This window comes from Notechis scutatus, chromosome 13 (assembly GCF_049901735.1).
Source record: "Notechis scutatus isolate UNSWTSFEM ecotype Mainland chromosome 13, rNotScu1.2, whole genome shotgun sequence".
NCBI classification, from domain to species: Eukaryota; Metazoa; Chordata; class Lepidosauria; order Squamata; family Elapidae; genus Notechis; species Notechis scutatus.
This window is the reverse complement of record NC_142021.1, coordinates 4,255,876-4,283,524: the sequence shown is the minus strand read 5'-3', so window position 1 is coordinate 4,283,524 and position 27,649 is coordinate 4,255,876. Positions and strand designations below refer to the sequence as shown.

The 27,649-nt window shown below is 48.1% G+C and overlaps 1 protein-coding gene across 11 annotated transcripts in view; it reads right to left on the bottom strand.

The window, feature by feature from the left end:
• TAOK3 (TAO kinase 3) overlaps nucleotides 1-27,649 on the bottom strand; it is a 95,973-nt gene that overhangs the window by 37,821 nt on the left and 30,503 nt on the right. For 6 of the 11 annotated variants that reach the window (XM_087942756.1, XM_087942762.1, XM_087942759.1 and 3 more), the window contains 11 exons: nucleotides 27,333-27,545; nucleotides 25,996-26,067; nucleotides 24,855-24,956; nucleotides 23,189-23,234; nucleotides 21,280-21,376; nucleotides 20,581-20,694; nucleotides 14,936-15,027; nucleotides 14,200-14,293; nucleotides 12,836-12,917; nucleotides 8,716-8,883; nucleotides 3,930-4,136 (listed from right to left, as the gene is read on the bottom strand). In XM_087942756.1, the coding sequence (XP_087798882.1) occupies nucleotides 3,930-4,136; nucleotides 8,716-8,883; nucleotides 12,836-12,917; nucleotides 14,200-14,293; nucleotides 14,936-15,027; nucleotides 20,581-20,694; nucleotides 21,280-21,376; nucleotides 23,189-23,234; nucleotides 24,855-24,956; nucleotides 25,996-26,067; nucleotides 27,333-27,452 (1,194 nt within the window). In that variant the 5' untranslated portion in view covers nucleotides 27,453-27,545. The remainder of the gene's footprint in view (nucleotides 1-3,929; nucleotides 4,137-8,715; nucleotides 8,884-12,835; nucleotides 12,918-14,199; nucleotides 14,294-14,935; nucleotides 15,028-20,580; nucleotides 20,695-21,279; nucleotides 21,377-23,188; nucleotides 23,235-24,854; nucleotides 24,957-25,995; nucleotides 26,068-27,332; nucleotides 27,546-27,649) is intronic. The other 5 variants (XM_026684611.2, XM_087942760.1, XM_087942761.1 and 2 more) reach the window with 2 other exon arrangements.

The window sequence follows — 27,649 nt, the reverse complement described above, 5'->3', positions numbered from 1 at the left end:
CTTAAGAGATGGAGGTTCTGGTTCCATTGCGGTCATAAGTCGAGAACTAGCTGTATTTGTTTTTTAAAAAACACGCTTCTACACTGCCACAATGAAAATTATTCCCAGTAGCTCAAAATGGCAGCCTCCGGACTCTCTCAAACGCAAAGAAGAGGAAGGGGAGTGATTTGTTTCATTTTTCACACACACACACACACACACACACACAGGTGTTTAAATGGGTCCACCCGCTAGAGAGCAACCAAGTAGAGGAGGGATCAAACAGGGAAGTAGCATGGACTCATTAGGTAGAGACGAAGTCTGAATGCCTTTGAGCTTTTCCCAGGCGAATCTGCCAGCCTGGGAAGATTCCTGTAAAACAGGCATGGAGCAATAAAGTAGCTAACTTTGAATTCTACATGTGTGGATCTGTCGTTGGTGCTTGACACCACCCCACAGGAGTCACATTGGGTCAGAAGGATCGTTCTAAGGAGGCCACCTGGGTTCGGGGCACCAACGCGATCCGAACCTGGTACTGACTTGAGCCCTGAACCACGTACCTTCTCAGAGAGATCCGTGAGCAGCTATTGGGCCAAGAGAAGAATCCACGTGCAGATCTCGATCGGGAGGGGAGTTACTGAAGTTACGGTATTAGTTTAGGGACTGTGACATGCCCTTGGGGGAGACAAACATTCGGGAGACAAGGTGGCGTTGCAGGAAAGGACAGGGGTACCACATGCAAGGCTGAAGGACACAATGAAAGCAGGGTATGGTAGAGGCTGGCAGGCATTCTCTCTCAAAAGGCGGATCTTAGAAGCTTCCACTCGTCGTTAACTTCTTTATTTTTGTTTCCAACCCAACTGTCAAGACCGATTCCCGTGGTCACCTACATTTCATCCTCGCTTGCAGCTTGACAATAACAGGGAGGGAGAAGTGGGAATGCAAGGGAGGGCCAATGGTGTTCAAGCATCCATCGGCTTCCAAGAGACACTGCTGGCACCTCAAGGACGCCCCGAGCAGAACTGTTGCAGATAGATGGATGGATGGATGGATGGATGGATGGATGGATAGATAGATAGATAGATAGATAGATAGATAGATAGATAGATAGATAGATAGATAGATAGATAGATAGATAGATCCGGCGTGGCTGGCTGTTTCCCATAACATAATGAAGAGGGGTGATTGTTGGTAGTTTTGGACTGTGGGTGGCCAGTGAGGAAAAGGAGGGAATTAACTATGTTTGCTTTCGTGCCGGAAACCCAGAGCTGGTTTTGCTTCTTCTGTGCCAATGTGGTTTATTCGGTAAAGTTTTATATGCTCTTGGTAAAATAATGTTCTTTTTTCTGGGTTCGCTAACTGGACACCAACATTACTCAAGAACTGTCCTGTGGATTAATCCTGCATGGACACTGACCCTAAGCTCTTCAAGCAGGTAAACCTTTAAGGTAGTCCTCAATTTACAATCATAACCAGAATCCAAATTTCCATTGCTAAGTGAGTTGGTTGTTCGGTGAGCTGGGCCTGATTTTTTTTATATCTATCTATCATCTATCTATCTATCTATCTATCTATCTATCTATCTATCTATCTATCTATCTATCTATCTATCTCTCTCTCTCCCTCCCTCTCTCTAATCTCTCTCTCTCCATATCCATCTCTCTCTCTCTCTCTCTCTACATACCTCTCTCTCTCCCTCTCTCTCTCTCTAATCTCTCTCTCTCATCTCTCTCTCTCTCTCATCTATCTAATCTCTCTCTTTCTCCATATCTCTCTCTCTCTCATATCTCTCTCTCTCTCTCTAGGTATCTCTCCCTCTCTCTCTCTCTCTCCTCTCTCCCCCCTCTCTCTCGTATCTCTCTCTCTCTCTCTCTGCCACAGCTGTTCAGTGAATCAATGCAGCTGCAATTGTTAACTGAATTTAGGTTTCCCCCCTTGGCTTTGATTCTTGGAAGCCGGCCGGGAAGATCGCAATTGGTGATCGCGCAATCCTGTGGATGATATGACGGTTGTTTTAAGTGCGAGGACCACTCCTCGGTCTCTGTCTTCCCCCCCCCCCAAATGCTATCGCAACTTTGAACGGTCACAACATGAATGATTATAAGTTGAGGACTGCCTGCCCTGATTAATGTGTCCATGAAGACTCGGATCATCCAGGCCAAAGGTATCTAAAAGGTTGAATCGTGGCAAATGGGAGCAAAAATTTCTTAATCTTGAGAGGTTTCATGGCTCATCCAAGCAACTTCATCGGTCAAAATTAAGAAAAATAATAATTATGTAATGCAACATGTCTATCTGTTGTGGCCCGCTGGCAGCTGACGGAGCTGGCAGCAGAGTTGGATAGTAGTGAGGAGGCTGGGGAGGGCTCGGAGAAGGGCTCTGCATCGGAGGCAAGGATGGGGCCAGGGCAGGCTGGCAATCATCAGCTGCCTTTGGGCACAAACAGCAGTAAGGCGGGGAAGCTTCTGGAAGCAGGGCTACCAGAAGACAAGAACAATTGAGAAGGCAGAGTCGACTCAGGAGTAAAGGCCACACCTTGGAGATGATTGGCCCCTCCCATGGGACACAAAAGAGGAGCGAACGGGACAGGAGCTTTTGCAGGAAGCAACTAGCTTGTCTGGTCGATTCATGCTTTTGAAAAGTTCTGTTCGACTCTGTGTCAAGTTTGGCCTTGTCCTGCACTTGGCAAATTCGTTCTCTGGCCGCATCCCAAGAGCAATAAGGTGGGTGTTTATCAACATTCCCCTGAAAGACTGTTTTGCAAAGCCTTGAAGGCTGTGAATGAACGTTAATTCACAGCCGTGGAAAATAAAAAGAGGTTTTGCCGGGATTAAGATTGGGTTTTATGCTTTCTAAGGAAGCCAAGGTCAGAACACTAATCATCCAGGCCAGAAGTCCCTAACCTTTCGTCTGTTTGCAAAAGCTTTTGGCATGGAGGAAGAGGAGGCTTTGGGGGGCCCGGTCTCGCGCTCCACGAGACTCACCGAGACTGCCCGATGTTCCAAATGCAGGTTGGGTGTCCTCCACGAACAGCCTCGGTGAGTCAGCGAAGCTGAGCAGGGCGCGCTCGTCCTGTTCGGCCTCTGCTTTCACCGCTCCGGTTTTGGAGCATTGGGAGCAAGTGGCTTTGGCGGCCTGGCTGCGGTGGGGGAAGAGGGGAAATCAGGCCGTGTGAGTGGCGGACCAGCGTGTACGCCTGGACAAGAGAAGAGTTTGGAGCACAGCTCATGCGAGGGGAGCTTCACGCCTGCGACGGCCTGCCCGTTGCACGGCCCAGTTCTGGCTTTTCCCAGGCGAATCTGCCAGCCTGGGAAGATTCCTATAACACAGGCATGGAGCAATAAAGTAGCTAAGTTGGAATTCTACCCATGTAGGTCTGTCATTGGTGCTTGACACCATCCCAGAGGAATCACATTGGGTCCAAAGGATAGTTCTAAGGAAACCCACCCAGTTCCAAATAGACCAGGTTGGAGACCCCTGATCAAAGGTATCTAAAATTACCTAACTTTTTTTTTTTTTTTTTTTTAATTTGGACCGAGGAAGCTGCTCGGATGAGCAGTGAAACATCTCCGATTAACAAGTTTTGTTTCCCGTTGCCACCATCCTCTTTTAACAACGCTGTAATCCCTTGCGGAGTGGAGTCTGGGCCACCGAATTGGAGCGGAGTGTTTACTGGCTGGATGCCTTTCCTGTTGCCAGTACAGAGGGTGGGTTTTTTTTTTGGGCAGAATATATTCTCATTGGGAGAGAAACATCTGCCTCAACCTGGGATCGAACTCACAGCCTCCTGACTGCGAAGGCCAGAGCTCCACCTCCAGGCCACCACACCACGTTCAGTCGGTGCCTTCAAGGTCTGGAAAGGAAGGGCGGTAAAGCAGAAGTGGGGTGAGACCGGAGGGAGGGTTTTTTTGGGGTGCGGGGGGTGAGAGCAAAGCACCAGCCGGACGTACCTTCTTCATGACAACAGAGGAAGTGGAATGAATGGCGCTCTCGTGGTCATGCATCAGAAGCAGCTCAGAACTGCTCTCCTCCATTACCTCCTGCATGCTGTTGACACTGCTGCTCTGGCTGCCTGTGCTGATAGACATGCTGGGGATGGAATGATTGCTGCCCAGACTGTCTACCTTCCGGGTCAGGTTTGTCCCATTCTCACTGTCCTATAAAATAAGGAGCAGCAGGTTTAAGGCCGGGGTGAAAGGAACCGCCGCCAATCGGGTGGGGAGAGGAGAGACTAGGACAGGGACCCGTTGTGCAGACACACACACACAAAAATGGTTCTCGCCTCCTTCTAGGTCCTCGCCTCCTTCTGCGGGGTCCTCGGGGCTCAGTGGGTTTCTTACGGACGTTTCATGACCCGACTAGGCAACCTCATCAGGGGCACGAGGGAGAGGGGTTTGTGGAGAGGAGGAGGAGGAGGACTGAAGGGTCCTTGGTGCTCTCTGCACTTGTTTGTTTTTCTTGCGGACGTTTCATTACCCGACTACGGGACATCGTCAGTGCTAAAAGGAAGTGGGGTTTGTGGAAAGGAGGAGGTGGTGGAAGTAGTGGCAGTGGAGGAGGACGAGGAGGAGGAGGAGGAGGAGGAGGAAGAGGAAAGTGAAGGGAAAGGGGAAAGGGAAAGGGAAGAAGAAGGAGGAGGAAGAGGAGGAGGACGAGGAGCGACTGTGATCCTTGGTGCTCTCTTGGTGGTTTTCCTGCAGACGTTTCATTACCCAACTAGGTGACATCATCAGTGTTGGGAGGGAGTGGTCATGAAATGCCTGCAACAAAACCATCAAGCACAGAGAGCACCAAGGACCCCACAGTACTCCTCCCCCTCCTCCTCCTCCTCTCCCTTCCAGCACTGATGATGTTACCTAAATGGGTCATGAAACGTCTGCAAGAAAATCACCAAGCCCCAAGAACCCCACAGTCCTCCTCCTCTCCACAAACCCCACTCCCTTCTAGCACTGGTAATGTCACCTACTTGGCTCACACTCAGAGAGTACCAAGGACCCCACAGTTCAACCTTGAGCTACAAATATTCTCTCTTCTCAGCTTCCTTCTTCCCTTCCAACAACCCCCAAAAATGGTTCTTGGGGGGGTGACGAGGCCAAGCAGCTTCTCCCTAATGCCTGTTACTTGACGTTTTGCAAACCAGTTGATCTTTTGCCTGTCTTGCCCACTGCATAAATTGAGACAAACTTGGGTGGCTTTACTAGTTTTGGGGCGAAGTGTCCTCGAAAATCCCATCTTTTGGGCACCAGGTACGGAAGGGGAGAATCGCTCACGGAAACTCCTATTCTCACTTCTGTTTTTAGGCTGAAAAACAGCTTCTATCCCAGGGCAGTAACTCTACTGAATTCTACTGCATATGTTATGGTTAGCCAGCGACAGATGTGGACGGCTGAGGAGAGCGAGGACTCCGATGAAGGGCCAGGACCATCAGGGAGAGGACTGCTGCCTTCAGAGATTGTGGGGGCTGGCAGCAGTTCCTGAGGAGCCTGTGCCAAGTGCGCGTGCACTCAGGGTTGCTCGCAGGAAAGAGCAGCTGCAACAGCACGGGCGACTTGGGAGTAAGGCTGCGAGGTAATAGCCCCTCCTTCAAGAAGATTAAAAGCCAGCTGTGAAACAAACATACTTGCAGAAGGCAAAGACGTTTTGAAACTCGGCCTCGTGGACATTCCAGTTGGTATCTGAAGACTCTTATATTGTAAACTATTTCTTGTCTGTTATCTTTTGGCCAGTTTAGCAAGGCTTGTGCTTATCACAGCTAATTGTTTTGTAAAAGCATTACAAGGTTTTGGCTCTTTTCGGATTGTGTTTGATTTGTTGGAAAAGGGCGTGGGTCAGAACAGTATAGTACACTGAAGATGGTATTTAATTTCGTTGTACCATGTGCAATGACAATAAAGTAAACTAAACTAATGGAACATTGGAAATAGTTACTGCATCCCAGACAGCAAGAGATGATGGTTAAATAAATAAATAAATAAATAATAATAATAATAATAATAATAATAATAATAATGATTATGATGATGTTACTATCCGCCCTGCCTTGTCATTCCAGCAGCCCCACTGACAAGAAGCAGATGAAGGTTTTCGACATGCGCTCAAAGACAGGTAGTCCTTGACTTATGACCACAACAGGGGACAACAACGACTGGAATTTCCATCGCTAAGCAAAGCGAGACAGTGGGTTGAGTGTCCGGTGCCCAATTTTGCCACCTTTCCTGTCTGCTACAGGTGCTCATGAATCCCGGCATTTGTTAAATGAAGCCTGCCACCGTTAAGCGAACCGGGCTCCCGATATTGACTGGGCTTGTCACAGGGTGCCCTGGAGAATGCTGTGACACAGTTGTTAAGTGTGAGGACCAGACCCCAAGTCGCTTCCTTCAGGGCCGTTTGTAACCGTAAGTGGCCGCTAAACAAACAGTCATAAGATGAGGACCACCTGCCCTCAGGTTGGCATGCTGCATGCAATGATTATCTGGTGGGGACGAAGCAGCACTTTGGTCAGGAAGGTTTGCTCCGGAAGGACAATGAGGGTGAGGGTGAATTCACACCCAAATCACAACCCAGTGAGGCGTCTCCAAGCTCTTAACTCTACCCTCGCCAGCTGACGGGCACGCTGGGTGGTTAAAACACCTGCGAGGAAGGATCTCGGTCACCAGGCTTTCTCGATGGCCCTTGTGCCTTTTTAAACCCCTGAGATTCCAGCTTCTAGTCTAAAGAGTCATGGTGGCGCAGTGGTGAGAATGCAGGATTGCAGGCTGACTCTGCCAAATGCCAGCAGTTCGATCCTGACCGGCTCAAGGTTGACTCAGCCTTCCGAAGTTGGTAAAAATGAGGACCCAGATTGTTGGGGGCAAGAGGCCGACTCTGTAAACTTCTTAGAGAGGGCTGGAAAGCACCATGAAGTGGTATATAAGTTTAGGTGCTATTCCTATTGCTTTCCTCTTCCTTCCTTCCTTCCTTCCTTCCTTCCTTCCTTCCTTCCTTCCTTCCTTCCTTCCTTCCTTCCTTCCTTCCTTCCTTCCTTCCTTCCCCCCTCCTATCAGTAGTTAGAAAGCAGTATTGTAGGCTAACTCTGCCCAGTCAGGAGTTTGATCCTGATCGCTCAAGGTCAACTCAGCCTTCCTCCTTCAAGGTGGGTAAAATGAGGACCCAGATTGTTGGGGCAAGAGGCACCTGTAAACTGCTTAGAGGGCTAGAAAGCCCAGAAGTGGTATAAAGTCTAAGTGCTATTCATATTGCTTCTCTTCCTTCCTTCCTTCCTTCCTTCCTTCCTTCCTTCCTTCCTTCCTTCCTTCCTTCCTTCCTTCCTTCCTTCCCCTTCCTTCCTTCCTTCCCTCCCCCCTCTCCCTTCCTATGCAGTAGTTAGAAAACAGTATTGCAGGATAACTCTGCCCACTGTCAGGAGTTTGATCCTGACCGGCTCCAGGTTGACTCAGCCTTCCATCCTTCCGAGGTGGGTAAAATGGGGACCCGGATTGTTGGGGGCCAATAGGCTGACTCTGTATACCGCTTAGAGAGGGCTGTATAAGACTATGGGTCAGTTGTCCTGATGCTTTCTTTAGTTCTAAGCAGCACCATCCTTTGACGTTCACTCACTAGCCCTTTTTTATATGGGAAAAAAAGTCACCCCCTGCGTAAATAAAAAAGATCCAGTGAGGAAGACATTCCCAAGGTGTCCTCCATACTCATGTCCTCCCCTGCTTGATGGGTGGATGGGTCATGGACTAGTCTTACCCCCATTTGAAGCTGGAATGAAGTGACCATTGGTTCATCTCGTCTTAATTCAGCCAGGGGAGAAGTAAGTAGTAATTTTTTTCTGGTTGGGCTGGATATCATCTCTGTTGGGCATGGTCATGAAGGAAAATATCTTGAGCCACTTTCTTTAGACCGGGAACAAAATGGCAATTATCGGGCCCTGTTTTGGGATCTACTCCGTTTTCCCAAAAATACAACCTACCCTGAAAGTAAGTCCTAGCTTGATTTTTTTTTCATGTGTACCCAATATAAGCCCTACCCCCCAAAATAAGCCCCAAATAAGGTCCCACCCACTCCAGAGTGCACGAGTACAAATTAAGCTAGGGTGGGGATGGTGGAACTGCCCTACTACTTACCTTTGGATAGTTGTAGCCAGGCCTTGCACACCCCGACACCTGCCTTACCGGCCCATTTCTTCTGCAGTTGGCAAGGCTGGCAAGACTTTCCTGAAGGCCTCTGGAGCTGAGAACAAAGCTCTGGATCGATCCTGCATAGGCCTTCAGGAAAGCCTTGACGGCCACAGAAGAAGAGGTTCCTGAAGGCTTCTGACAGGGGAAAGGAGACCGGGGGCCATGTGCGCAAGTGAGGTTAGTTAGTGGATGACGTCCCCCGAAAATAAGACCTGGTGCCTTTCTTTGTTGGCAAAAATTATAAGACAGTGTCTTATTTTCGGGAAAACAACAGTCACTGTTTTGGATCTAACTGAGGCCCTGGTTTCCATAGCCGTGACCCAAAACTGAGACCAAACTTAATTTGCTTCAGATGTTCTGTTGCCATGTGTCTTGAGGACTGTCTCAAGAGCATCAACGCCCCCAGAAGTCAGAGGTAAGACAGTCTTGTTCCCAAGCACATTCCTCATGTTGTGCTGGGAACCCAGGAAAAGGGACTCGGCAGGGACCCTGTGAAGCAGGAAGACACGTTACTATGACCATTAATGTGATTATTATTATCACCATCGGCGGTATAGATAAACTTGAATACCTCCTCGTCTTCCTGAGACTCGTTCAGAGGGCCATTGTAGACCTCCTGGAACAGGATTTTGTTCATTTTCCGAGACTGAAGGTTATCCAACTCTCGGACTGCATCCTTGGTTCTTTGAATCAAGTCTAGGAGGACCCGGGACGGACGCTCGCATCGTACAAATTCATGCTGGGTTTTAGAAGGATGACAGAAGCATTCTGGATGAGAAGACAAAAGACGCAAGAGACAAGACAACCCCCCTACCTCCACCCGGCCAACCTCTTGCACAACGGAAGCAGATCTCTCTCTCTCCATTATGGCAGAAAATATTAATGAAGATTCCCCCAAAGTAGGCACCATTTTATCATCATCATCATCATAATTCAGGAACGCTGAATTATCATGTTATTTAGCACTCCGATGAAAATTTGGTCCTTTTAAAGGGGTGGGGTTTTTTTTTTAACATGAAAAGTAAGTTCCAAGTTGACTGATGTCATGTTGTTGACGGGATATGCCCTTGTTCATGCAGACTCACTTATATATCGTTGACTGTTGTTGATGGGACATGCCTTTATGCATATGGACTTGTACTGTAGGCAATGTATTGTTGACTATTATTTATGGGACCATTATTTATGTTGATCTGGACTTGACTGTTGGTGATGGGATATGCCCTTATTCATATGGACTCATAACCAGAGGTGGTATTCAGCCAGTTTGGACCAGTTCTGGAGAACCAGCCAATACCACCTCTGACTGGCCCCGCCAACCCCATCTATTCTCTGCCTCCCATCGAGTCCCAGATGATCGGCTGGGTCTTCTTTGGTTGCCCTGCGCAGGAGAACGGAGCTGGAAAGCAGGTTGGTGGGGTGGGGAGGGAATGGGATTTTGCAGTATCCTTCCCCAGCTATGGCCACCAAGCCACGCCCAAATTTAGTAAAATTTATTAAAACATTTTGAATCCCACCACTGCCATGTATTGTTGACTATTGATGATGGGATATGCCCTCATTCATATGGACCCATAACCATGTATTGTTGACTGTTGGTGATGGGATATGCCCTTAGAGCAGGGGTGGGCAAACTTTTTGGCTCGGGGGCCGCATTGACTTTTACAATTTGACAGATGGGCCGGGTCAGCACAAGATTTTTTGGGAATAGCCCCCTTCCCCCTCTTCTCCTCCTTCCCCTCCCCTCGGAGGCCCCCTGAGTCAGGAGTTGCTACCGCCGGCGCGGCTCTGCGCGGCTCCAGTCCCGCTGCCTCAGGAAGGGAAAGGCAAAAGGAAGAGCCACGGCAGTGCTTTGCAACGGAGCAGCGGCACCGAGGCTCAGGCTCAGTGGCTCCTGGTTTTGCCTTTTCCTTCCCAAGGCAACGCAGGACTGGAGCCGCACGGAGCTGCGCCGGCGGTAGCAACTCCTGACAGCCACAGCCGGACACCTGAGCGGAGCCCGGGCAAACTGCCTGTTGCTGCTGCCGGAGCACCGCCGGTCACCTCCTCCAAGCAGCCTGCCCGCCCGCCGGCTTCCCTCTGCCGCGCGGCTCGGGCCAGGCACGAGCGCCCGCGAGTTAAACGGAAGCCAAAAGTTGCTGGGAAGTCGCTCGGTGCTGGGAGCAGGCTTTAAAGTGCCACCCAAGCAAAGTTTAAGCAGCCCGCCCACCCGTCGGGCGGAACCCTTCCTGCTCCTCGGCGGGAAGACGCTCCAGCCTGCAAACTTTGCCTTTGCAAAGTTTAAGCCTGGAAGCCCCGGAAACCCAAGCAACTTCCCAGCAACTTCGGCTTCCTTTAACTCGCAGGCGCTCGTGCCTGGCGGAGGGGAAGCCCGGAGCCTCCTCCAAGCAGTCGGGCTTCCCTCCACCACGCGGCTTGGGGCCAGCGTGAGCACCCGCAAGTTAAAAGGAAGCCGAAAGTTGCTGGGAAGTTGCTCAGGTTTCCGGGGCTTCCAGGGCTTTGCAAAGGTAAAGTTTGCAGGGCGGGCTGCTTGAGCGGGCCGCCCGTGCGGCTCGGGCGAGGCGCGAGCGCCCGCGAGTTAAAAAGTTGCTGGGAAGTTGCTCGGGTGCTGGGAGCAGGCTTTTAAAGTGCCGCCCAAGCAAAGTTTAAGCAGCCCGCCCGCCTGCCGGGCGGAACCCTTCCCGCTCCTTGGCGGGAAGACGCCCAGCCTGCAAACTTTGCCTTTGCAAAGTTTAAGCCTGGAAGCCCCGGAAATCCGAGCAACTTCCCAGCAACTTTTGGCTTGCTTTAACTCGCGGGCGCCACGCCGCCCGAGCCACACAGCAGCCCGCTCCAAGCAGCCCGCCCCACCCGTCGGGCGGAACCCTTCCCGCTCCTCGGCGGGAAGACGCTCCAGCCTGCAAAATTTGCCTTTGCAAAGCCCTGAAGCCCGGAAAACGAGTAACTTCCCAGCAACTTTCAGGTTCGCTTTTAACTGCGGGCGTCGCCCGAGCCGCACGGCGGAGGGGAAGCCTGGAGCGCCGCCGGTCACCTCCAAGCAGCCCGCCTGCCCACCCGCCCGCCGGGCTTCCCTCCGCCGCAGCTCAGGGCCAGGCGCGAGCGCCCATGAGTTAAAACGAAGCCAAAAGTTGCTGGGAAGTTGCTCGGGTGCTGGGAGCATGCTTTTAAAGTGCCGTCCGAGCAGAACCGCCGAGCCGGGAAACGGGCACCAAGGCAGGGCAAGGCTCCACCAGCAGCAGCCTAGCTTTAGGTGGCTCCAAGCAGCCCACCCGCCCGCCGGGTGGAACCCATCCCACTCCTCGGCGGGAAGACGCTCCAGCCTGCAAGCTTTGCCTTTGCAAAGTTTAAGCCTGGAAGCCCCGGAAAAAAAGGGGATCGGGCGGGACTCACCTTCGGAGAGGTCGCACTCGAAGGTGATTTTGAACTCCCAGCCGAGGCCTTTGCAAATTTCTTTTCTTTCCTACCCCTAGATCGCTCCGCACTGTTTTGCAGCTTTGGGGCCACGCGGCACAGGGCAATACGCCACGCCCAGCGATTTTTTTCAGGGGCAGGCCGGATTGAACAGACCAATGGCAGCTATTTTTTTTCAGGGGTGGGCCGCATTGGACAGACCAACGGGCCGGATGTGGCCCGCGGGCCGTAGTTTGCCCACCCCTGCCTTAGAGACTCAAGACTATATATTGTTGACTATTGATGATGGGATATGCCCTTATTCATATGGACCCATAACCATGTATTGTTGACTGTTGGTGATGGGATATGCCCTTAGAGACTCAAGAATATATATTGTTGAATATTGATGATGGGATATGCCCTTATTCATATGGACCCATAACCATGTATTGTTGACTGTTGGTGATGGGATATGCCCTTAGAGACTCAAGACTACATATTGTTGACTATTGATGATGGGATATGCCCTTATTCATATGGACCCATAACCATGTATTGTTAACTGTTGGTGATGGGATATGCCCTTATTTGTAAGGACCCATCACTATGTATTGTTGACTGTTGGTGATGGGATATGGCATACAGACTCAAGACTGTGTATTGTTGACTGTTGTTGATGTGTTATGCTCTTATTCATATAGACTCAGCATTCATGAATGAAGGCAAGTATACATGTCCCGGGATAACGTTGCAGGATCCAGTCTGGGCCAGTTGCCAAGACCAGAGGTTTTGCCTTCCGAGCTTTCGAACTCATGCTGAAGCCCATCCTTGGGGACCTTCTCTTTCACCAGAAATCCCATTCTGGGGAGAGAGAAGTTCCCCAAGGATGAGCTCCCAGTGACCAACCCAGATTGGACTCAAGGCTAGGTATTGTTGGACTGATGACCAGTCTACTTCCCTTCACCAAACAAGGAAGTAGACTTCACAGGACATCTGCTTCTTGGTCTTCAACATATTCCACTCCTTCTGTCCTTGCTTTTTTATTCCTGCTGCTTTCAACCTACTCATCTACTGATGGCATCCTCTTTCACTTCCCCAGAATCCTTGGAGGGGAAAGAGCGAAAAAGAGGGAGCCGTGTTAAAAAATAGACCACTTGGGTTTACGTCTGATACATCTGAAGAGAACTTCCTAGCGGGTGGATCCAGATAAGGAAGAAAGGCCCTGAAGGAAAACTAGAAGGGGAGTCAGCTGCTTCCCCATGACGCAGATTTCCCAAAGCATAGAGGTGAAACGTTACCCTCAAAAGTTCGGACGACGATGGACGTTCCTGAGGTAGTTTCTGCAAGCAGTAATCAACAAATCTTCTAAAAGAGTCTGTCCTGAATATGGGAACAGAACGGAGGTCAGAACCTGCTCAGGTAGGAGAAGGGATAGGAAATCAAGGTGTGGCAGCCGAGAATGGCTAGCATTGATGCTGTTCTCCAGTTGGGTAATGAACTGTCTGTGAGAAAACCACCAAGCTCGGAGAGCATCAAGGACCCCACAGTCCAACCCTGAGATGCAAATATTCTAAATATATGTGGTCCTAAGTTGAGGACTATCTGTCCTCCTCCTCCTTCTCCTCCTCCTCCTCCTCTCTGCAAACCGCACTCCCTTCTAGCACTGACAATGTTATCTTGTTGGGTAATAAAAACAACCCAGCTTAGAGAGCACCAAGGACCTCACAGTACTCCTCCCCCTCCTCCTCCTCCTCTCCTGATGATGTTACCTAAATGGGTAATGAAATGTTTGCCAGAAAATAACCAAACTGAGAGCCTGAAGGAATCCCCAATCCTCCTCTTCCTCTTCCTCCTCTTTTCCTCCACTCCACAAACTTCACTGCCTAGCACTGACGATGTCACCTCCTTGGGTAATGAAACGTCTACAAGAAAACCGGTAAGCTCAGACAGCACAAAACTCCTCCTCTTTCCCCCCTTCTCCTCCTCTTCCACCCCACAAACCCCACTGCCTTTTAGCACTGATAGTGTTACTTAGTTGGGTAATGAAACGTCTGCAAGAAAACCACTAAGCTCAGAGAGCATCAAGGAGGCCACAGTTCAACCCTGAGGTGTAAATATTCTCTTCTATCAGTATCTGAGAAACAGAAGGATATCGAAGGCTGATCCCCATGTATTTCATGACCTTTTACTTCATTGAAGCCAAGGTTAAACCAACCACATCACAGCCACTTCCTGGTCATAAGCAAGCTGGAAGGGACCCTGGAGGTCTTCAAATCCAGCCCCCTGCTCGAGCAGGAGAAACGTTCCCATTTCAGACAAGCGTCTGTCCAGTCTCTTCTTAAAAACCTCCAGTGATGGAGCGCCCATGATTTCTGGTGGCAAGCTGTTCCACTGGTTAATTGCCCTCACCGTTAGGAAGTTCCTCCTTAATTCCAGGTCCATAAGCATGAACAGTCAATCAGCTTAACTGAAACTTAATGCAAAGTCCTGACTCTTCACACCTGACAACATGCAACCCAACAACTGGATTGGTCTTTCATATTGCTCAACTACCCGTCTCTCTCAGAGAGGGACGTTTGCTGCAAACTTAACATACGCACTTCTTCCGGTAACCAAAGCAGACAGAAACACACACACACACACACACACACACAACTCTTACCACTCATTGGACTGTAGCGTGGGGGAATCGTTCTGGGCAATGTGATATAAGGCACTCATCGCGTTCATATTGAAGAGAGGTGGTTTCCGCTCCGCTGTAAGGAAAAACGGAGAAAAAAAAATAACAATAGAGAGAAGGCGAGATACGATGGACTCACTGGGTGACTCTGGCCATCTTACAAGCTGTAGAAACATTACAGATGAACAGAGTTGGGAAAGGACCTTGTAGGTCATCTAGTCCAAGCAGGAGACCCTACACCATTTCTGAGGAAAAATGTTCATAAAGATGATAATGGGGATGTAGCAAAGATCGTAACTGTAAAATATGGTCTTACGTTCCTTTATTTCAGTGCCCTTGTCACTTTGAAAGGTCGCTAATTGAACTGTTGTATGTCAGGGACCACCTGTGACGTTGAGTACCAAGGTCCCACTTTACATAAAAGCTAGAACCCAGGAGATGGGATACCGTGATTTCGTTTGATTTAAGGGGATACATTTTTACAGAAGATTGCTTGCCCGAATGAAAGCCAACAAGGTTCAGGCAACTTTGAGCATTAAAAAAAAAGGGGATGCCACAATTTTGCACCACGGTTCCAAGATGGTTTCTGCAAGAATCCTTCCAGCGCAAAACTTGAATCCAACAGAAGATCACTTCCGATTAAAAAAACAACAACAACCGGAATTAGCCAGAGTTGTTGCATTAAATCCAACAAGTTCAACAACGTCAATTGACTTACCTAACTCGATGCAAGTAATTCCAAGCGACCAAACGTCGACTTTCCCGTCGTACTGCCCATCGTCCATAGCCAGGATTACTTCTGGAGCCATCCTACCGTACATGAATGCCAAGAGTGAAAATTATGGGATGCCAAGAAAGAAAGAAAGAAAGACAGAAAGAAAGAGAAAGAAAGAAGGAAGAAGGAAAACAAAGAAAGAAAAAGAAAGAAAGAAAAAGAAAGAAGGAAGGAAGGAAGGAAGGAAGGAAGGAAGGAAGGAAGGAAGGAAGGAAAGAAAGAAGGAAAGAAAGAAAGAAGGAAGGAAGGAAGGAAGGAAGGAAGGAAGGAAGGAAAGAAAGAAAGAAAGAAAGAAAGAAAGAAAGAAAGAAAGAAAGAAAGAAAGAAAACAAAGAAAGAAAAAGAAAGAAAGAAAAAAGAAAGAAGGAAGGAAGGAAGGAACGAAAGAAGGAAAGAAGGAAGGAAGGAAGGAAGGAAGGAAGGAAGGAAGGAAGGAAGGAAGAAGGAAGAAAGAAAGAAAGAAAGAAAGAAAGAAAGAAAGAAAGAAAGAAAGAAAGAAAAAAAGAAAGAAGGAAAGAAGGAAAGAAAGAAAACAAAGAAAGAAAAAGAAAAAAGAAAGAAAAAAAGAAAGAAAGAAGGAAGGAAGGAAGGAAGGAAGGAACGAAAGAAGGAAGGAAGGAAGGAAGGAAGGAAGGAAGGAAGGAAGGAAGGAAGGAAGGAAGGAAAGAAAGAAAGAAAGAAAGAAAGAAAGAAAGAAAGAAAGAAAGAAAGAAAAAGAAAGAAAGAAAGAAAATAAAAGGCGGGTGGGGTAGGCACAGCACGGCAACAGATGCATCCCCGCTCCCCTCTTCAAAGTCCCCCTGACCAACTCAAAAAGAATAAAATCAGCATGGAACAGAATTAAGCCATGCTGGGGAGGTTTTTTTTAAAAAAATAATAATAACAACAATAAAATAATAATCATCATCACCGTCATCGTCTTACTCGCTTCCTTAAGCTAAGAATCTTTTCTGAGGGGTGAAGGGGGTTGGGAGGAGGGGAGGTGATTATGGATGTATGGAGAATGCAAAATTAAAAACATTTTTTTTCTTTTGTTTTCATGATCCATCTCAGTGCAACATGCTGGCAAACAGGCAGCCGGCACCAAGCTCATTGGCACTGTACCTGGATTCAGCCAAGCAGGGGCTGAAAAGGCTGGTAAGGCAACCGCTCTCACCAGATACGGTGAGCTTTCCCACTGACACACCAACAGTGTTTTCTTGGAGAGGTTCAGCCTGGGGTTGCAGCTATGAAAGAAATAAGGGGGATCTGGAGCACAGAAGGGAAAGGGGGTTTGGGGGGGGGGAGAAGGCGGGGTTGCAAGGCAAACACAGGAGGGAAACCCCCACACTACAAGCACGTTTCGACTCGGAAGAGGGGAAGAGACCAACGCTCAGATGCAATTGGCTGGGTCCTTCTCACCTGACAGGTAGTCCTTGACTTACAGAAAGACCACGGCCTGCTATCCAAGACATATGGAAAACCACACAAATGGCCCTTGACTTACGGAAAGATTGTGATGACCCAAAGGGGCGTGGCACAAAGGCCACACAGTCAGATCATCAGGAGGAGTCCCTTTATTAGTTCCAACTTTTCCCCCAATGTCCAGGTTACCTTCTGGGCTGGAGAAAAAACTCTGCCAAGGAACAGCCTTTGGCTGCAGAGAATTCAGTCCAAAACAAGGTACACACAAACTGTAACTTAAAGTCCAAACAAGCCAAACTGAAGTAATTAGTTTGGCAAGGCAGGAGCAAGAATTTCAGACTTGAAAGCACGGCAAAACTCACACTGTTGGGAAGACGCCAGGAACACAGATAAGCCACAACAATACAAGATAAATTCATGTTTGTTCCCAGCAGACGCTGCACTCAGCAGGCATCTCTTTTAAACTCTCTTCCCAGGGGTGGCTACTGAAGGGAATCAGGGCCCTTTCCTTCCCCATAAGCCACGCAACTCACGTTGCTCCCTTCTCCGTTCCCCCCTGCATGCCCTAGGATGAAGAGGGGGTGGGCCTGGGTCTTCCTCCCTCTCCCTTGTTCTACCTCTCTCCTGCTCTGCCCAGCTGAACTTTGCTCTTCCCCAGTTTCCTCCACAGCCAACGGAGCCATATTTCCGACTCTGACAGGGGCATGACAATGACCATCTTCATAAGTATTGGGACTTCTCTGCCATGACCACATGACCCCCGGAACAGTGGAACTGTCATAAGGACATGCCAGTTGCCAAGAGTCCAGATTTGGTCAGGTGATTACGGGGAGTGCTGCAACGGTTGTCAGGGTGAAAAACAAAAGTCCAGTTGCCTTTTGAAAAAGCCCCTTTGGGACTTTCCTGAAGTACTTTTGAGATCAGGATTTGGACAGCTCCTAAACCTGTATACAGACACTCCACAACTTACAACCGTAGTTGTGGTTGAAGAACTGACTGGAGTAGGGTCAAGTTGTCTGTTTTTAGCTGTAAAGCTTACTACAGGTATGTGCTGACCAAGGCTTCCTAGACCGTAATTATGCACACGCTAATTTTAAAAACAAGTCTTATTTTATTGCAACGCTGGGAATTGTTTTCATTCCCAGCCGGAATTAATCTCAAACAGTCCCCTGAGATAAGCACCCACCTTTCTTTTCTGTGAACTGCTGCCAATAACAGAAGTGTCAAATGAATTAGGAAAAAAAAAACCCAACCAAAGTACAAAGAGCTTTAAGGATGACTCTGAACCGATCAAACAACTTTGCTTCCTGCAAAGGTTTCATCATCTTGGCCTGACTTTTATCCCTTTGGGGAGGGGCAATCACCTCCCAGCCTTATTCCCGAGTTGCCCCTTTTGTTTCAGCTGCTCTTGCCTTCTGGCAGCTCTGTGCATACGCACACTGGGAACAGGCTCCCCTGGGTCCTCTGCCTCGCTGGTGCCAGACTCCGGAGGCTCCAGAGTCAGCAGCCCACTCCAAGATAGTCCTGGCCCCATCTCTGCATTGGACACAGGACCCTCATCTGAGTCCTCTCCAGACTCCTAGACTGGTCCCCATTCTTCCCCACTGTCTGATTCCGCTGCCGTCTGCACAGGCTGCTGGCGACCACAACAGTGACTAGTTTAACAGCTACAGGGATTCACCCTGGCAAGAAAGGTCACAAAATTTAGGGGCAAAATCCAACTTAAAACAATTCTCTTGCGAAACAAAGGAAATTCTTGGCTCGACTGTGGCCGTAAGTCAAGGACTATACCTGTCTATAAATCAAATAAAGAAACCAACCAACCAACTAACGTATGTGCATCTGAGATGGGGGGGGCTATATAAACCAAATCCACAAATACACTGATAACCCAATCAACCAATCAGTAGGCTTCTAGAAGGTGCCATGCATTGGAAGCTCACACCAAAATGACACAAACAAGAATGTATACAAGAACATAGGGACTGAAGAGGCTTGGGTGGGAGTAGAGTAAGCGGGCCTCCAAACTTGGTCACTTCTGGACTTCAACCCCCAGAATTCCCCGGGCAGCCAATTCAATTCTTCCAATTTTCGGCGTTGGAAGTTCACAAGACTTAAAGGTTTTGTCAAGTTGGGAAATGCTTGGAGTAGAGCAGGGATGTCAAACTCAAGGCCCTGGAGCAGGGCTCGGATTCAAATTTTTTAACAACCGGTTCTGTGGGCGTGGCTTGGTTGGTGGTCATGGCTTGGTGGTCATGTGACTGGCTGGGTGTGGCCAACTCAACATCACTCACATCGAGGCACGCTTCTCCTCGCCTGGTCTCTTGTGACTGTGGGGATGCTGCAACAGTCGTAAGAGTGAAAAACGGTCATAAGTCACTTTTTCCAGTGCCATTGTAACTTTGAATGGTCACTCCACACAAGCAAAGTACCAGCAAAGGAGGGGAAAAAAACTCCAGAGAAGTTCCTGAGACAGGAAGTCAAGTCCTGCCAAGAACGTAATAAGGGTTAACGGAGAGGCAGTTTCTGTCAGCAACACCAGAATGTTTCCTTCCTGCCTTCCTTACAGGATTAGGCCAGTCATTTCTTCTAACAACCGGTTCTCCAAACTGCTGAGAATGTTAACAACCTTTTCTAGCGAATAGGTGCGAACTGGTAGAATCCCACCCCTGCCCTGGAGCCTGCGGAGTGCTTAGATTTGGCCCACGGGGGCTGCCATGGAAACAGGGAAGGACCGATCCATGGTGCCTCTGCCAGTGAAAACGGAGCTCGGGAGGGCTGCGCTCACTCCTCCCGAGCTCCGTTTTCAGCTGGGATGGACTCCTGCAGCCCCCTGCCGGCGAAAACTGAGCTCAGGGAGTTGCAGACGCCCCCCTTAAGCTCCATTTTCCCTAGCAGGAGACTGCAGGAAGTTTTCCCAGCTGAAAACAGGGCCCGTGGGCTCTGTTTCACTGGTAGAGGGCCATACCCACCCCGTCCAGCCATGTCCATCCGGCTCCCTGAGGTTCAAACACAACCCTGATGCGGCCCTCAATGAAATCAAGTTTGATACCCCTGGAGTATTTATACTACCAGTATTTGCCAGACTCCCAGGCTTGTCTCCGAATATTTATTCTCTGAAATAATTGCTCTTTTTCCACCATGCCTGCCTGGTGCCACAAAAACGGGCACTTATTTGCATCGTAGATTGGTTTTAGTTGATCAGCCTGTTTTTTTCAGAGGGTGGGAGATTTAAAAAAAAATCATTGCAAAAGGCTTCTCATGTTCCAATTTTCAGCACCCATTGTGCCAGGAGGGTAGAACATGCCATGTTTGCATACGGATTCTTGATTTAGAACTGGTTGGCAACTTTAAGACTTGCGGACTTCAACTCCCAGAATTCCACAGCTGGCTGGCTGGGGAATTCTGGGAGTTGAAGTCCGCAGGTCTAAAAGTTGAATTCTGGGAATTGAAGTCCACAACTCTTAAAAGTGGAATTCTGGAAGTTGAAGTCGACAATTTGTAAAGTTGAATTCTGGGAGTTGAAATCCACAACTCTTAAAAGTGGAATTCTGGGAGTTAAAATTCACAACTCTTAAAAGTGGAATTCTGGGAGTTAAACTCCACAACTCTTAAAAGTGGAATTCTGGGAGTTAAACTCCACAACTCTTAAAAGTGGAATTCTGGGAGTTGAAATCCACAACTCTTAAAAGTGGAATTCTGGGAGTTGAACTCCACAACTCTTAAAAGTGGAATTCTGGGAGTTGAAATCCACAACTCTTAAAAGTGGAATTCTGGGAGTTAAACTCCACAACTCTTAAAAGTGGAATTCTGGGAGTTGAAGTCGACAACTCTTAAAAGTGGAATTCTGGGAGTTGAAGTCCACAACTCTTAAAAGTTGAATTCTAGAAGTTGAAGTCCACAAGCCTTACCGTTGCCACGTTGGGAGACCCCTAGGACGAAGTTTTCCAAGCATGGCCATCTGCAGACCTGTGAACGTCAGCTCCCAGAGTTCTCAGGAACAGCCACGATGACTGAAGAATTCTGGGAGTCGGAGTCCATATCCATGGAAGGTGGGAAATGCAGATTTTTTTTTTTAGAAGGCCGGGATTGTATTTAAAAGCAAAACAGATGCTTTAGTTTCCCCCCTTCAGGTCAGCACCTTTCGAAAGGCTGCAGGAAAAATACACATCGGCTTCACTTACCAGTAAGGTGTTCCCACGAAAGAATTGGCAGGAGAGGCTATGGAAGCAGAGCCGAAGTCTGCTAGTTTCACTTGGCCTGGTTCCGTTAGGAGAATATTTCCGGCTTTAATATCCCTGCAGGGGGAAAAAAGGAGGGTTATTTTCTACAGGTAGTTCTCAACATACAACGGTTTGGTTAGCAACTGTTCAAAGTTACAACGGCACTGAAAAAAAAAGTGACTTAAGACCATTTTTCTTTTACAGTTAGAACCTTTCCGGCATCCCCATAATCACGAGTAAAGTAAAGGCTCAGGTGGATGGTGAATGGCCCCTCACACAGGGAATAAAGAGGAGCGAAAGGGAAGTAGGGTTTTGCAGGAGACAGTAAGTTCAATTCATTAGGGTGAAGATCTCTTCCTGACTTCTTGCCAAGTACTGTCTGCTACAGAGTGGCGTTTGGAGGATATCGGTCTGGCCTCTCTCCAAGCCTGATAAGGGTCTGTAGTTGTGAAATCTCTTGAAAGACTGTCGGTTGGGACTTTGCTGGAGAGGAATTCACTGTAAACTAAATAAAAAGGGTTTTCTTGGGACAAGAAAAGTCGGCTTCGTGCTTTTGGGAAGCCTGGGCAGAGTGCAGGAGGCAGAAAGCAACCAATGTCCAAAAAAAAAAAAAAAAAAAAGGGCACAATGATAAACTAGAGAAGGAACCTTGGCTCTCACCTGTGAATTTTATAATGTGAATGAAGATATGCCAGTCCATGCAAGGCACCGTCGGTAATGGCAGCGATCTCTACTTCCTGAAGCGGCTTCTTATGTACTGGATTGGAAGCAAAACCAGATTTTAGTCTCACCTGGAGGAACTTTTAAGATGTGTGGAGAAGGTTGAACAAAGGCAGATTCGCTCCTTTTAATGGTATAGAACAGGGGTCTTCAAGCTTGACAGCTTTAAGACTTGTAGACTTCAATGCCTCCTCCAGTCATGTTAGCTCAAGAATTCTGGGAGTTGAAGTCCACAAGTCTTAAACTTGCCAAGTTTGAAGACCCTTGGTATAGAAGGTTTAGAAGTGGGGCTAATGAAGGATCCGTCTCAAACTGGTCTAGAGACAAGTGTAAGTAACTGGGCTCGAAACTGGGAGACCGTGAGTTCTAGTCCTTCCTTAGGCACGAAAGCCGGATGGGTGGTTTTTGGCCAATCACCAGGTGAGAGTGAGTTCTAGTCCCGCCTTAGGCATGAAAGCCAGCTGGGTGGCTTTGAACCAATCACTAGGAGACAGTGGGTTCTAGTTCTTTCGTAGGCATGAAAGCTGGCTGGGTGAATGTGGGCCAATCACTAGGAGACTGTGAGTTCTAGTTCCACTATAGGCATGAAAGTTGGCTGGGTGGCTTTGGGACAATTACCAGGAGACAGTGAGTTCTAGTTCGTCCTTAGGCATGAAAGCTGGCTGTGTGATTTGGGCCAATCACCAGGAGACTGTGAGTTCTAGTTCTTTCTTAGGTGTGAAAGCTGACTGTGTTTCTTTGGGCCAATCACCAGGAGACAGGGAGTTCTAGTCCCGCCTTAGCCATGAAAGCCTGTTGGGTGACTTTGGGTCAATCACCAGGAGACTGGGAGTTCTAGTCCTTCCTTAAGCATGAGAATCTGCTGGGTGACATTGGGCCACTCCTTCTTTCTCAGCCCAAGCCACTTCACGAGGTTGTTGTTGTGGGGGAAATAGTAGGAGGAAGGAATTATAGAAATGCTTGCTGCCTTGGGTTATTTATAAAAATAATAAAATTATGAAATAATAATAAAATAAAATAAAACGTACATAAAATAAAATATAAATAAAATATAAAATACATAAAATAAAAAAATAAAATAAAAACACATATATACACATGTACGTACAAGCACACACATATGCATGCATACACACACACACACACACACACACTTTAGATCTGTAACTAACCAGCCCTTAAAACGTAGACTGGAAAAAGTTTTTTTCTCCCCCTCCTGACCAAAGAGACACCCCTCCCCTCCATATCTCATTCTTCTGGTTCTACCCGGGGAATAAGAGCGTGGGAAACGACAGCAGAGAATCGGTCCTAGTGCCACCGAAGAAAGATAGTCCTTTGTTTTCAGCTTTCAAAATATAAGCTATCGTGCATGGGAACCATCTTGGGAGGAGAGAGCCTCTTGGCCGAGTCCGTCAGCTTTGTTGCCAACGACGGAAAAAATAAAACACGGCCGGACCCAGGAGGATGGAAATTGGCAACGGGCGGTTAGAAAAGACTTGGAAACGCGCTGCTGACCTACACCCTGCTCTCTTCGTCATTCTGAGCCATCATCCAAACGAAGCACAGAAAGATGGAAACCAGACCCCCCCCGAGGCGGTTAATTCAGAGGCGAAATGACTGCCTGGAAATTTCCAAGCTAGGACAGTCCCGCTGAATGGATGTTCAGCGCATAGGACAGAAACCGTCTCAAAGACGGAAGAGGAAAAGATTTGGTGGTCGCTGTTAAGGAACGGTGATGGACGGCCTAAGAAATGCTGTTGCAAAATGTAATACCCTAAAAAAAATTCCTTTAAAAGAAATGTAATTCCCATGTGGTCCAAAAGAAAGGGCGGGAGATCCAAAGACTTACCTTCCAACAGATCTGAAGCGGATCCCAGGCAGTATTCCATGACCAGCTGTGAAAAGATGGAAAGAAATGCAGCCGTTAAGGAACGGTTGGGAGCCCTTGGCGGTCTCTGAACTGGGTTGTTGTCTTGCAGACTGGGCAACATCATCAGTGCTAGAAGGGAGTAGGGTTTGCAGAGAGGAGGAGGAGGAGGAGGAGGAGGAGGAGGAGGAGGAGGAGGAGGAGGAGGAGGAGGAGGAGGAGGAGGAGGAGGAGGAGGAGGAGGAGGAGGAGGAGGAGGACTATGGGGTCCTTGGTGCACTCTGAACCACTCTGGTGGTTTTCTTGCAGACCTTTCATGACCCAAGTAGGTAACATCATCAGTGCTAGAAGGGTAGAAGGGAGTAGGTAACATCATCAGTGCTAGAAGGGTAGAAGGGAGTAGAGTTTGCAAGGAGGAGGAGGAGGAGGAGGAGGAGGAGGAGGAGGAGGAGGACGACGACTATGGGGTCCTTGGTGCACTCTGAACTTGGTGGTTTTCTTGCAGACCTTTCATGACCCAAGTAGGTAACATCATCAGTGCTAGAAGGGTAGAAGGGAGTAGAGTTTGCAAGGAGGAGGAGGAGGAGGAGGAGGAGGAGGACGAGGACTATGGGGTCCTTGGTGCTCTCTGAGATGGGCTGTTTTCTTGCAGACATTTCATGACCCAACTAGATAACCTCATCAGTGCTAGAAGGGAGTGGGGCTTGTGGGGAGCAGGAGGAGGGGTGGAGGAAGAAGAGGAGGAAGACTGTGAAACGGCCTCAAACTACACTTCCCAGCATCATTTGCGAATCATCGTCTTCTTCTTAAGGGGTCCACGCCATGATCAAGCTTGCGAGGCAACTTATGGAAAGGTGTGGGTGCTCCATCCCTGGAGGCTTTCAAGGAGAGGTTGGACCACCATTGGTCTGAAATCATAGAGACTCTCCGTCTCGTGAGGTGGGGTGGACGAGATGACCTCCAGGTGCCCTTCCGACTCTTGTTATTATTCTATTCTAGTCTGCGATGCAATGCGAAGGCACAGCCCTTAACATATCATCTGTCTGAAGTGGTACCATTTGTCTGAAGTGGCGTAGGGTTTCCTGCCTAGGCAGGGGGTTGGACTAGAAGACCTCCAAGGTCCCTTCCAATTCTTCTATTCTGTTCCGTTCCGTTCCACTCCATTCCATTCCATTCCATTCCACTCCACTCCACTTCACTCCACTCCACTCTATATTCTATTCTATTCTATTCTATTCTATTCTATTCTATTCTATTCTATTCTATTCTATTCTATTCTATTCTATTCTATTCTATTTATTCAATTCTAATTCTAATTCTAATTCTAATTCTAATTCTAATTCTAATTCTAATTCTAATTCCAGTCTGGGTATATCATAAGGGCTGCAGCTTAAAACGACAAATTCAGAACCGGAATTATGTCTCCATACCAGTAAAGCTATTTTCCCCTCCTTTTCTCCAAAGAACGAAAGATCTAGCATTATGCTTCAATCCCTTCTAAGGAACCATCTTTGCTCAAAACATCTCCTAAAAAAAAAGGGTGGGGGAAAGCAGGGGGTTGGACTAGATGACCTACAAGGTCCCCTTGTAAACTCTGTTAATCTGTAATCAGTTAAAAAAAAAAAAAACTCGTGTTGACGCAACTCACCCAGGCGGTATGTTCTTTCAAATAGCAACCTTTATATTCTATAGTGTTGGGATGCTTCAGCTGTTGCAGAAATCGGACTTCTTTGATGATATCCTGCCATTTCTGTTAATTTTAAAAAAAAGGGGGAGTAAGTAGAAGCAAGGAAAGGAAGTTGAACGCCAAGATTCGCTTGATCCAGAAAATTCAAAAGGTGACCCAACTGGAAAAAGGGGTGAGGTCAAAGGGCTTGGCTTTCTGCGTTTTGGTTCAGGAGGAGTTTTTATGACAAGGAACGGCTTGGGAGCGACATCCTGACCGTTTCCTGGGCTTCGGAAAGATTAGGAAGGAATGTTAATTATTCCTTATCTCTTTAAGATATAAAAGACCAAAGGGCAACTTATTCAAGGCTAAGAGTTGCCCCCGGGGGCGGTCAGAATAAATTATGCAATGCTTTGCAGCACGGATGAGAAGAGAAAATAATACGGAAGTCTTGGAGAGAAGGATGGCACACAAATCCATAAATAAAGTAAATAAAGTAAATAAAGTAAATAAATAAATAACCCACACACAGTCTTGAGTACAGGTATTCCTCAACTTACGACTACAATTGAGCTCAAAATTTATGTCGTTAAGTAAGAAATACGAATACACGTGGCACATTGCAATTCGTATAAAAAAGCATACAAACGGGTAGCGATCCACACAATAGGTCATCATCATCATCATCATCTTCTTTTAATGACCCCCCCCCCATAATCGCTTGCGGGGTGGAAGTCTAGGCCACCGAATGGAGCTGACTGTTTACAGGCCGGATGCCCTTCCTATTGCCGGTACAGAGTTTTGTTCAGCAGATAAGATTCACCTTGTGCCCAGAGAGGAAAAACAAACTGCCACTACCTAGATCGAACTCGGTAAATCTATACATAAATAAAATAAAATACATAAAAACCACACGCTGCCTTGAGTACGGGTACTCCTCGACTTACGACCGCAATTGTAACCTAGGTGGCTCACCAACCCATGCTGGACCGGTCTTTTTATTTTATTTTTTTTAATTTTAATGGTTTCCTTTTTCCAATAGTTAGCGGCGAATAATAATATGCAACTTTAGAGCATAGCGGTATTGCCTCAGGTTGAGACGTGTGACGTGTGCTCTTCTTACCTCGTTGGTTTGTTTTCCGCTGTACGACATTTTCTTGATGGCCACCACTTCGTTGGTCCGGGAATTGGTGGCCTGGCCATGGGAGAAGAAGGGAGGGGGAGAGAAATAAAAATTTAATAAAGGTTCTCCTTTCTTCCAAAGGTGCTTTTTTTTTCTTCAGGAGGGAACTGGGCTTTCTTGTTTCTTTCTTTCGAAGACGTTTCTCTTCTCCTCCAAGAGGCTTCTTCAGCTCTGACCGGATGGTGAGGAAAGGAAGGATTTATATTCCTCGCAGACAGCTGGTCCTTTGCATCCTTTCAGAGGGTCGTTGAGGCCACTTGGAGGTTTTATCTGTGTCCTCGGGGTCACACCTGAGTAGTGCAAATGTTTCCTGTAGTCTGCAATTTTTTTCACTCTGGAAATCCGTTCAGACTCCCATGCCATTCGAAGGGTGTTCACCCCTTCTACCACTGATGCCCACATGCTGCATGCTGCCAAGGTTGAGAAACCATATCTTATTGGTATATCCTATACCGATATTGCTAAATTGCTTTGGAGAGCAGAGATGTGGGCCACAAATAAATGCTTGAGAGGTGAGGGAGAGATGGAGAGAGGGACAGAGACAGGAGGAAAGAGAGAGAGGGAGAGAGAGGGAGAGGAAGAGAGGTGGAGAGGAAGAGAGTGAGAGGAAGGGAGAGAGGAAGAGGGGGGAGAGAGGGGGAGAGGAAGAGAGGGACAGAGACAGGAGGAAAGAGAGAGAGAGAGAGGGGAGGGAGAGGAGGAGAGGAAGAGAGTGAGAGGAAGGGAGAGAGGAAGAGAGGGGGAGAGGAAGAGAGGGACAGAGACAGGAGGAAAGAGAGAGGGGAGAGAGGGAGAGGGAGAGAGGTGGAGAGGAAGAGTGAGAGGAAGGGAGAGAGGAAGAGAGGGGGAGAGAGGGGAGAGGAAAAGAGGGACAGGGAGAGGAGGAAAGAGAGTGGGGAGGGAGAGGAGGAGAGAAAGAGGTGGAGAGGAAGAGAGTAAGGGAGAGAGGAAGAGAGAGGAGAGAGGGGAGGAAGAGAGGGAAAAAGGGAGCAAGGAAGAGATGGTGGAAGGAAGAGAGGGAGGGAGGGAGAGAGGGAGGGAGAGGGAAGAAGAGAGGAAGGGAGAGAAAAAGGGAGGAAGGGAGAGGGAGAGAGAGAGAGGAAGGGGGAGATAGGGAAAGAGAGGAGCGAGGGAGAGGAAGGGCAAAAGGAAGAGAGGGAGAAGGGGAGGAATAGAGGGATAGGAAGGGAGACAGGGAGTGGGGGAGACAGGGAGAGAGAAAGGGAAGGGAGGGGAAGGGAAAGAGGGAGGGAGAACGGAAAACACAAGCTACTTACGAAATAAACCGCTCCAAAACTTCCATGCCCGATTTCATGTAAGCCCACAAACAGCTCCTGGGGATCATCTTTGTAGAAGAGCTCGGCGATATCCAGATCCTTGGGTGCCCCTTTCCGCATGTTGGGACAGAATCAAGACCTCGCCCACACTTCAAAATCCAAGGCGGTTTCTTCCTTCATTGATGGTGGGATTTTCAAGGGCTTCAGACCCTTCTAGGGTGAAAAAACAAACAAACCCCAAAGCGGTTAACCCAAGCTTTCTCTTTCTGGCCATGTTGAGATTGTATCTGCTGAAATAGAACTCCACACTGGAAACA